A 10080-nucleotide genomic window follows, 5' to 3' on the forward strand; every position below is an offset into this window, starting at 1 on the left:
AGATTTAAGATTTTCCTTTCAGTTTTGTTTTGATTAAGGTAAAGAAGTAACCAACCAAGCGTACGTTGTTATGCATTGGATGCTAAAATTGCGGTGGATTGAGTCGCTATAATTGGATACTACAATTGATGTGGATTTGCCTCAAACCCCCCCCCCCCCCCCCCCCCCCAACTTGGGTAGTAGATTTTGTCTCTTCACTTAAAGTTAGTAACGTGTAAGAGAGAAGAAGCCTTTCATTTTATTATGTATTTTAAAAACATCATCCTCTGTCAACCACACACTGCTTCCTTCTCACGACAAAATAAATCTTGTTCACAAGCATTTCTTAATTCATGTGTCTTCTCAAATCCAACCCTACAAAATCAATGTATCCCACTGCATCCCGCACGTATGAATATCATCAAAGCCGTCCGTCCTAGTTTGCTTTCTCATTTGCTGTCTTCGAAGTCAGCATCGATCACATCTCCACCATCTCCACCTTTACTTGAAGACGAGTCTCCTGATGAAGGACCTTCACCACCAGGGGATGGACCAGTACCTGGTGCTCCACCTCCAGCTCCAGGCTGGTTGTATAGAGACTGACCAATCTGCATCACTTCTTGGTTTAGAGCGGCCATCGTGTCTTTTATTTCTTGGGTTGATCCGCTTGCTATCTTTTCTTTCAGCTCTTGTAGCTTACCCTCCACCTTCTCTTTCACGTCACCTGGAATCTTCTCTCCAAGTTCTTTTAGTTGCTTCTCCGTCTGGTACACCACTGAATCTGCCTGGTTCTTTGTGTCGATTGCGTCTCTCTTCTCCTTGTCATCCTTTGCAAATCTTTCTGCTTCCTGGACCATTTGGTCTACCTGTAAAATATTCAATCACACAAACTTTAGTTACCATTACTATGAATATTAGAAGAAGGAACCATGATCATGGAGATAGCTACAGCCATTAATTAGCTGATAGCAATGAGCAACGGTTTTAAATTTGGTTCTTAAGCAAAAGGCACGCACCTCATCCTTGGGCAGTGTACTCGCACCAGTAATGGTGATGTCTTGTTTCTTGCCAGTGCCTTTGTCAACAGCACTGACAGATAGAATACCATTGGCATCAATGTCAAATTTGACTTCGATTTGTGGAACTCCACGCGGTGCTGGTGGAATACCATCTAGACGGAAGCTGCCAAGAGACTTGTTATCCCTAACAAACTCCCTCTCACCCTGCAGCACATTAATCTCAACACTTGTCTGCCCATCAGCAGCAGTCGAAAAGACTTCTGATTTCGAAGTAGGTAGTGTAGTGTTCCTTGGAATAATCTTGGTCATAACACCTCCAAGGGTCTCCAAACCAATCGAAAGTGGTGTCACATCAAGAAGCACAATGTCACTCACATCTCCAGCAAGAACACCAGCCTAGGGTCAAAATAAAATAGCACTTAATAAGAACTCACTGCAGTGAAACACAACCTATTTGCCACAAGGTTACCAAGACATAAATAGGAGGAAAGTTACAAGGTCACGAGAACACACCTGGACTGCAGCACCTAAAGCTACAACCTCATCAGGGTTTACTGTGACATTAGGTTCTTTCCCAGTCACCTTCCTTACGAGTTCCTGAACAGCAGGAATACGTGTGGATCCACCGACAAGGATCACTTCATCAATGTCTTTGAAGCTTAGCTTTGCATCCCTCAGGGAATTCTCGACGGGAGTCTTGACCCTAAAAGATAGATACATGGTATGAATCATAAGCATCCATAATCAATCAAAAACAATAGAATGAACAGATAGCAATCTGTATACTTGCCAGGCCATGAATATCAGCCATAAGAACTGTAACCAAAATTACCTGTCAAGTAAATCTGAACATAATTCTTCAAACTTGGCACGTGTGAGGGTAGTTTCTATGTGTTTGGGTCCATCAGCTGTGGCCGTGATAAATGGCAAGCTGCGCACAGAATTTATATCAATCAGAATCAGAAGCCAGGTAGTTGTAAAAGTAGCAAGTCAAAAATTTTGGCCAGAAAATAAAGTGTACCTCATATTTGTCTGAGTCAGCGACGAAAGCTCAATTTTAGCTTTTTCTGCTGCCTCTGTTAACCTTTGAAGAGCTTGCTTGTCTTTCAAAAGATCTATCCCTTCATCTTTCTTGAATTCCGCAGCTAGCCAATCAACAACTCTCTGTAAAATCAAAAGTAGATCTATCAAGTAAAGCACAAAAGAAAGAGTAAACAGATTCAAATCTCTTTTACTAAGGACTTTCAAATTAATGTGTGCAGTTAACTCACCTTGTCAAAGTCATCACCACCCAAATGTGTGTCGCCAGAAGTGGAAAGCACTTCAAACACACCATCACCAACCTCAAGCACTGTTAACATAAAACATATTGGTGGTGTTATTACACGTAAAGAATATTCTCAAGAAAATACATGGAGAACTTTAGCAAAAATCCAATGTCAAGTACCTGAAACATCAAAGGTACCACCACCAAGATCAAAGACTAGGATTGTTTCATTGCTCTTTCTGTCAAACCCATAAGCCAATGAAGCAGCTGTGGGCTCATTGATAATACGAAGAACTTCCAACCCAGCAATTCGACCAGCATCTTTCGTAGCTGTCCTTTGTGAGTCGTTGAAGTAAGCAGGTACAGTGATGACAGCCTTGGTTACTTTATCGTTCAAGAATCTTGAGGCATCATCCACAAGTTTCCTCAAAACCTAGAACAGACACAAACCCCATGAGAAATCAAACATACAGAAGATGAGACTCATATTACTGAACAATGAACACTAGTGAAGTATCCACCATCTATAAGTGTACCAGATATAGCCACACACATTCATCACCCAAAATTGCGCATAAACCAAACTCTAACCAGCTAAACACACAATCGACATCCATAAACTTATATACCTGAGCTGAAATCTCCTCGGCAGCAAATTGTTTGTTAATAGCAGGACACTCAAGCTTAACATTCCCGTTGTCATCCCTAACAACTCTGTAAGAAACCTGCTTAGACTCCTCATCAACCTCATTCATCTTTCTACCAATAAACCTCTTCACAGAGAAGAAAGTATTCTCCGGATTAACAACAGCTTGCCTCTTGGCAATCTGCCCAACAAGCCTATCACCGCTCTTCGTGTAAGCCACCACAGACGGCGTCGTCCTCTGACCTTCAGCGTTAGTCACAATCGTAGGCTTACCTCCTTCCATAGCAGCGACGGCGGAGTTAGTCGTACCCAAATCGATACCAACAACCTTCTCGTTAACCACACGCACCGGACCAACCGCGTACCTAGAAGCGCCGCCGCCATTTCTAGTGCCCATTCTGAGGAAAGCAGAAGTGGGTGTGGAGAAAGGACCAGTTCTTGTACCGAAGAAGGCACTTCTGGGCATAAAGGTACCACCTTTACCATTGAGGTTTCTCTTGGACGAAGAATTAGCGAATCCAATCCCGCCGAGAACGTGAATTTGGGCGGCGGAAGATGCCATTTTTATGCGAGCTTTGTGATTGACGAAGCAAAGGGTAGAGTAAAGAAGAGGATACTGAGAAGGAGGAGGAGGGGTTTGAAGTTGGAAAACCCTAAGGGAAAGTGGGAGGAAGAGATATAGAAGAGGAAGAAGAAGATAAGAGGAAAGGTTGGGGGAGGAAGGAGGAAAAGGTGGGACCTAGCTGAAGCTTCGAGAAGAGGGGGGGGATGGTGTGAAATGGGTGGGCTTCAATAGGCCAACACAAGTGTTTCTTGAGTTTTTGTGACACCCATCATATCCTAGAGAGGTATCCAGATTTCTCTCATGAGAAAGATCTAGACTTTTCACAGAAGCCCACATCCTCCTACTACTACTACATGTCAAAAGGGTTATTGCCAAGGATCACTTGTCCTATTAGGAAATGGATGATATTGTGGTTACTATTTTGTAAATTTGAATAAGCATTTAGTTTAGTAACATTTTTTTATATTGATATCCTACTAGGTGAAAATTTCATATATCTCATGTGAAACAAAACTCTTAATTTAGTAGATCTCATTTACATCTCTTTTACAAATCTCATTTAGATTTGGCTTGAAACATGTAGTAAAGCTTTAAGTTGTAAAAGATAAAGAAGTGAGTAGAGGTTCAAAACAACCAAAGCCAAGATATCAAGATGCAAGCGAAAGAGAGCTGAGCGACTCGTGTTGGATCTATGGTAATTTTAATGCTTGTATTCCACAAATGGGTGTATTTCATACGACTGTCGGTGTGGACCGTGTGGTACGTCGTACGTATATCTTACCCACATTAGTCCATGGTCGGAATTGGATGGGTTGTTTGATAGAACTTTATACGACCGTTTTGTACATAGAGCTAGACAGAAAGGTATATGTCATAGTTTACAGATAACAGTACCGATGTCTTAAACAATTGTCGCACCATACAATTTTTGTTTATTTTTACAATACTTGTTGGCTTCAAACAGAAAAAAACTGTGTGCGGTCAGGCATGGCCTGACGCCCCTCGACATTTTTCGTCACAAATTTCTCTTATTATAGAGAGATACCTCAAAGTCAAAAGGTTTCTTACAATCTGTTGTGAAAAAATTGTTACTAGTTTGATCGCTCATAAGAATTAAAGTACTATAATGTTACCATAAAGTGATTTTGGTGACATAGAAGACCAATTAACTCCTTCATATGTCTAGTCTTATATACAAATCTGTTTTATCTTTATAAAACGCGATTACTCTTAAGATAGTTATATTTCTTAGAGTTGTTGAAAACAATATAAAAATTGGAATGGAGATAAATAATTCGAACTCCATGTGCAAGTGCATTGGGCTAGATGATGCTCTCTCGAGTTTTACACAAAAGGACAATCTTGGAGTCAAGGATCATCATCTCCCAAAATAAAGTAACATGTATAGTTTATTCATCTTATTGGTTGTATGTATGATATACAACTTGTTAAATATTGTCTTTACACACTTCTTTTTTTTGGTCGTCTTTAGACGAATTCAGACGTACAAATTAAAAACACGATGGGTCTTCTACAGTAATAAAAGCAAGTGGCTTTTGATTTTCAATAATAGATACATAAAAGACAATCTAAATAGTATAATCATCATATCTCATTAGTCAATCAAGAAAGCAAAACACGTAAAACCAATATACTTCAAAGCAATCGATAACAACTAATATAGGGAAAATTTTCTTGTATTAAATGTTTCATGAAAGACAAAGATAAAGACTCTAAACATAAAATAACAATGAGATCTATTAGATGGATGTAGGAAAGGAAACAAAAAGATAAAGGTTTCACGAGATCCCAAAAAAACGCTTACAAGCCTTTACGAATGCTTTTTTCTTGATGCTGCTGCTCTTCTTCTTCTTATGAACGGCCTTCTCTTTATCATCATCTTCTTCTTCATCTCCTTCATGGAAAGGAAGAGGCCACGTTGTGGCAGAGCTCTGGTCGTAGATTCTACAGTAGCGTTCAGAGACAGACGAAGATCTTCTCATAGACATCTTCATTGGTGAAGGAACCGCTTGTGCTGATGCAGACACTGACCTGTTCCTACTCAGCTTCGGTATCATCTGGATAGGTTCCGGATCGGGCTTCTGGGTCTGATGAGGATCGACAACCGGGTGGTCCGTGTCGGGTTTCTGGTCTGTTGAATCCATTTTGGAATAGCCACTCATGCTTTGTTCTCTCTACTTCTTCTTCTGACTTCTGATAATGTATGTAATGGAGACTAGCTATAGTGTTTGCCGTATATATAAACGTGTAGGAGAGGTTCATGAATTGAGTAATTTAAATTACAATGAGATCCGCACAATGTTACAGCTGGTGGAGATTGTAAATAACGTTTTTAACACTGGGCATGTGCACTTGTCTGCCAAATGTTTGGCATTACATATACCATTCATACTTGGTGTATCAAAAATATATGTTAAAATATATAATTGGGGGACAAACAGGTTTAAAAGATCTTTAAGTGCTAACTCAATATACCTTGTAATTAGGGACACCATTTACCACATTCAAAACACCCTATTAGTAAGTGATGAAAACTTGATGTTGGAGCAAATTAGTCAAGTAGTTTGATCGAGTCTTCTGAGTTTAGTTATGCATTTCGTTAGTGTCAATAATGGACCGAGTTTTGCGGTTCACGTTTGTTACTCTGTTTTACTTCCGCAAGTTTCTGCTTCCTGTTAGTTGTAAGGCTATTAATAGCCATGTTTTCCCTTTCAATGAATCATTCAGTTTTTAGTATTCTAAACAAAGAGCTTTTACATTATCAAAGTGGTATCAGAGCTCCGTTAGATTGTGAGAACTGTGAGAGAAGAAGCCGTAGCTTCAAAACACAAGAGTGAAAATGGGAGAAGAGAAAATGAAATTGCCACAGTTCGATGGGCATTGGGATCATTGGAGTGAGGTCATGGAGAACTTCTTCAGATCAAAGGATTTGTGGAGCACAATCGAGATCGGTTTTGAGGAATCATCGACCTCAACAGATCTCACGGCGGTGCAGAGACAACAGTTGGAAGAAGCTAAGAAGAATGACCAAAAGGTGAAGCACTATCTCTATCAATCCATCGATAGGGTGACTTTCGAACAGATCTTGAACAGGAGAACTTCCAAGATCATTTGGGAATCAATGGAGAGGAAGTTTGGTGGAAATGATCGAGTAAAGAAGTCCTTGCTGCAGAAGCTGAGAAGAGACTTCGAGGTGCTGGAGATGAAAGAAACCGAGAGTGTGAAAGAGTACTTCACCAGAGTCCTTGCAGTCACCAACCAGATGAGAAGCAATGGTGAGATCATGAGCAACACAAAGGTGGTTGAGAAAATCCTCAGAACTCTCAGCGAGAAGTTCATGTACGTGGTGGTGTTTATAGAAGAATCCAAGGAGATTGAAACCATCCCACTCGATGAGCTGCAGAGTTCCCTCATGGTCCACGAGCAAAAGTTCAAAAGGCTTGACAAGGCTGAAGATCAAGCACTGAAGGTGACTCATGTTGAAGGAATGGGATCAAGAGGAAGAGGTCTCAGTGGGAGAGGTCGCGGAAGAGGTCGTGGCAGAGACAAAAGCACAGTAGAGTGATATAAGTGTCATCATCTTGGACACTTCCGAAATGAGTGTCCAATGTGGGAAGAAGAAGCAAACTATGCTGATTTTGTCGAGAAGGAAGAAATGTTGCTGATGGCGTACATTGAAGAGCAAGATGGTGATTCTGAAACAAACGTTGGTGAAGAGACTGCAGAAAAACTGTTGATGGCGTATGCTGGAGAGAATGAAAATATGAGGAAGAGAGTCTGGTTCCTTGATTCAGGCTGCTCCAATCATATGAGTGGAGATCGAGCTGTATTCTCCACAATGAATGAAGATTTCAAACACATTGTCAAGCTGGGAAATGATAAGAAGATGGAGGTTGTTGGAAAGGGTAACGTGAAGCTGGTTCTAAACAATATAGTCTACACAATCAGTGATGTTTACTACATCCCTGAACTCAAAAACAACCTGTTGAGTCTCGGGCAACTCCAAGAGAAAGAGCTGACAATCATCATACAAAAGGGAGTTTGTAAGATCTTTCATGAAGAGAAAGGTCTTACCGCAGTGAGCAAGATGAGCTCAAACAGAATGTTTATGCTGTTCAACTAGATCGGCTATGAAGGAGAAACGAGTCAACAACGCTGTCTACCAAAAACCGCAGAGGACACACCAAAACTCTGGCACGAACGCTACGGACATCTCAGCCACAGTGGGATGAAAACGCTGCAGAGCAAGGAGATGGTGCGAGGTCTACCAAGGTTTGAGGTCCAGAAGTTTACATGCTCAGTTTGTCTAGTGGGCAAACAGTTAAGAAACCCTATACCCAAAAGGAGTTCATGGAGAGCAAAGGAGAGCAAAGGAGGTCCTTGAGTTGCTACACTCTGACATATGTGGTCCTATCAGTCCCATGACCACAAATGGGACTAGATACGTGTTTTGCTTCATTGACGACTATAGCCGGAAAGCATGGGCATATTTCCTCAAGGAGAAGTCAGAGGCATTCAGTCACTTCAAGGAGTTCAAGAAGAAAGTAGACACTGAGACGGGAAAGCAGATCAAGTGCTTGAGAACTGAGAGAGGAGGGGAGTATGTCTCAACCAAATTCTCTGTTTTTTGCAAAGAGAATGGAGTTCGATGACAGTTAACCACCGCCTATACCCCACAACAGAACGGTGTAGGAGAGAGGAAAAACCGTACGGTCATGAACATGGTGCGATCAATGCTGTCAATGAGAAAAGTACCAAAGATTTTTTGGGCAGAAGCTGTCAATTGAACTTTCTACATCTTGAATAGGTGTCCCACTCAAGTTGTTTAGGACATTACACCACAAGAGGCTTGGAGTGGAGTTAAGCCAAGTGTGGAACACTTCAGAGTATGGGGGAGTCTAGCACACGTACATGTACCAAGCGAGAAGCATGGAAAACTTGATGACAAAAGCAACATATGCGTTATGCTTGGCTTCTCCAAAGAATCAAAGGGTTATCGCTTGTATAACCCAACAACAAAGAAGATCGTGGTGAGTAGAGACGTGGTGTTTGAGGAAGAAAAAGGGTGGAGTTGGGAAGAAGATCAAAGTCAAATCAAGCCTGAGATTAAATGGAATGATGATGATCAACCATGGGAGTAAAGTGACAGTGACATAGAAGAAGAAGAACTTGCAACTACTGTAGAAGAACATGTGACCGCTACAGAAGAAGCTCAAAAAGAACCACGAGTTGCAGTTAGGGAGGGAAAAAGAACAACAAGGGTTCCTCGTTATCTCAGCGACTACGTCACTTGTGTTACTGAAGAAGATGAAGTGAACATGGCTCAGATAACCTCTCTCGATCCGTCAACCTTTGAAGAAGCTCAGAAATGTCTCAAGTGGAGAGAGGCTATGGATGCAGAAATAAACGCAATTGAGAAAAATCTGACTTGGGAGCTATCTGAGCTACCAAATGGAGTGACGTGTATTGGGGTAAAGTGGATATACAAAACCAAGTTTAATGAGCTTGGAGAAGTGAGCAAATACAAGGCACGGCTTGTGGCAAAGGGATACTGTCAAGAGCATGGAGTCGACTATACAGAGGTTTATGCACCTGTTGCTCGCATGGACACCATCAGAACCATCCTTTGCACAACAGCTCAGAGAGGTTGGGATATCTACCAGTTAGATGTGAAGTCAGCTTTCCTTCATGGAGTCCTTGCAGAAGATGTCTACATACAACAACCAAAGGGTTATGAGGTAGCAGGAGAGGAAGATAAATTCTTCAAGCTAAGCAAAGCTCTGTATGGAGTAAAGCAAGCTCCAAGGGCCTGGTTCAGTAGAATCGAAGAGTATTTTACCAAGGAAGGGTTTGAAAAATCAGAGAACGAGGAGACTTTGTTCCTCAAAACAAATAAGCAAGGTAATCTTCTCATTGTCAGTGTATATGTGGATGATTTGATATATACTGGAGATGATATAACGCTAATAAGAGAGTTTAAGTCATCGATGGAGAAAGAATTTGATATGTCTGATCTAGGGAAGATGAGATACTTCTTAGGATTGGAAGTTTGTAGACAGATCAAGGAATTCATGTTTCTCAGACCAAGTATGCCATGGAGATTCTGAAGCGTTTTGAGATGGAGAACAGCAATGCAGTCTACAATCCGATTGTGCCTGGAAGCAAAGTTGACATGGATGAGGATGGAGAAATATTTGATGAGACTCTCTACAAACAAATCATAGGGAGTCTCATGTATATTACGACAACAAGACCAGACCTGCAATTTGCTGTAAGTTTACTAAGTCGCTACATGTCTAGACCTACAAAGTTGCATCTGCAGGCAGTCAAGAGGGTTCTAAGATATTTAAAGGGCACCATGGATTTTGGAATTTGGTACAAGAGAGGAGGAAACAGAGAGCTGCTGGTGTATACTGACAGTGATTTTGCAGGCGACGTTGACAACAGGAAAAGTACCTCAGGCTATATGTTTCTTATGGATAATGCAGTTGTAGCATGGTTATCAAAGAAGCACCCAATTGTCACACTATCTACCACAAAGGCAGAGTATGTTGCTGCTTCAGCTTGTGCTTCCCAAACCATA

The 10080-nt window shown here is 41.2% G+C and overlaps 3 protein-coding genes across 3 annotated transcripts; 1 reads left to right on the plus strand and 2 right to left on the minus strand.

Annotated features, from left to right (window-relative positions):
- Positions 1-220: 220 nt before the first annotated feature.
- LOC104722564 (heat shock 70 kDa protein 6, chloroplastic) lies at positions 221-3865 on the minus strand. The gene is made up of 8 exons (XM_010440759.3): positions 2895-3865; positions 2446-2698; positions 2270-2349; positions 2020-2162; positions 1831-1929; positions 1512-1701; positions 996-1394; positions 221-845 (listed from the first exon to the last, which is right to left on the minus strand). The coding sequence occupies exons 1-8, from the start codon at positions 3471-3473 to the stop codon at positions 429-431; spliced, it is 2160 nt and encodes a 719-aa protein (XP_010439061.1). The 5' UTR covers positions 3474-3865; the 3' UTR covers positions 221-428.
- A 1292-nt stretch (positions 3866-5157) lies between these two features.
- Positions 5158-5811, minus strand: LOC104722565 (uncharacterized). Its single transcript, XM_010440760.3, has one exon. The coding sequence runs from the start codon at positions 5657-5659 to the stop codon at positions 5276-5278; it is 384 nt and encodes a 127-aa protein (XP_010439062.1). The 5' UTR covers positions 5660-5811; the 3' UTR covers positions 5158-5275.
- A 1293-nt stretch (positions 5812-7104) lies between these two features.
- On the plus strand, positions 7105-9604 carry LOC147933760 (uncharacterized). The gene is made up of 4 exons (XM_087472316.1): positions 7105-7575; positions 7621-7769; positions 7915-8097; positions 8641-9604. Exons 1-4 carry the CDS (start codon positions 7105-7107, stop codon positions 9602-9604), a joined length of 1767 nt encoding a protein of 588 aa, XP_087328442.1.
- Positions 9605-10080: the final 476 nt, after the last annotated feature.

This window comes from Camelina sativa, chromosome 11 (genome assembly GCF_030686135.1).
Source record: "Camelina sativa cultivar CO46 ecotype springtype chromosome 11, ASM3068613v1".
Taxonomy (NCBI): Eukaryota; Viridiplantae; Streptophyta; class Magnoliopsida; order Brassicales; family Brassicaceae; genus Camelina; species Camelina sativa.

Bases quoted from the DNA above. Each gene is read 5' to 3' on its own strand.
- LOC104722565 (XM_010440760.3), bottom strand. From the start codon at position 5,659: ATGAGTGGCTATTCCAAAATGGATTCAACAGACCAGAAACCCGACACG.
- LOC147933760 (XM_087472316.1), top strand. From the start codon at position 7,105: ATGTGGGAAGAAGAAGCAAACTATGCTGATTTTGTCGAGAAGGAAGAA. The intron at 7,576-7,620 runs GTGAGCAAGATG...CTGTTCAACTAG, and splicing joins AAGAGAAAGGTCTTACCGCA to ATCGGCTATGAAGGAGAAAC. The intron at 8,098-8,640 runs GTATGTCTCAAC...ATGGGAGTAAAG, and splicing joins AGAACTGAGAGAGGAGGGGA to TGACAGTGACATAGAAGAAG.
- LOC104722564 (XM_010440759.3), bottom strand. From the start codon at position 3,473: ATGGCATCTTCCGCCGCCCAAATTCACGTTCTCGGCGGGATTGGATTC. The intron at 2,699-2,894 runs GTATATAAGTTT...TGTCTGTTCTAG, and splicing joins CCGAGGAGATTTCAGCTCAG to GTTTTGAGGAAACTTGTGGA. The intron at 1,395-1,511 runs GTGTGTTCTCGT...TTTTGACCCTAG, and splicing joins CTTTAGGTGCTGCAGTCCAG to GCTGGTGTTCTTGCTGGAGA.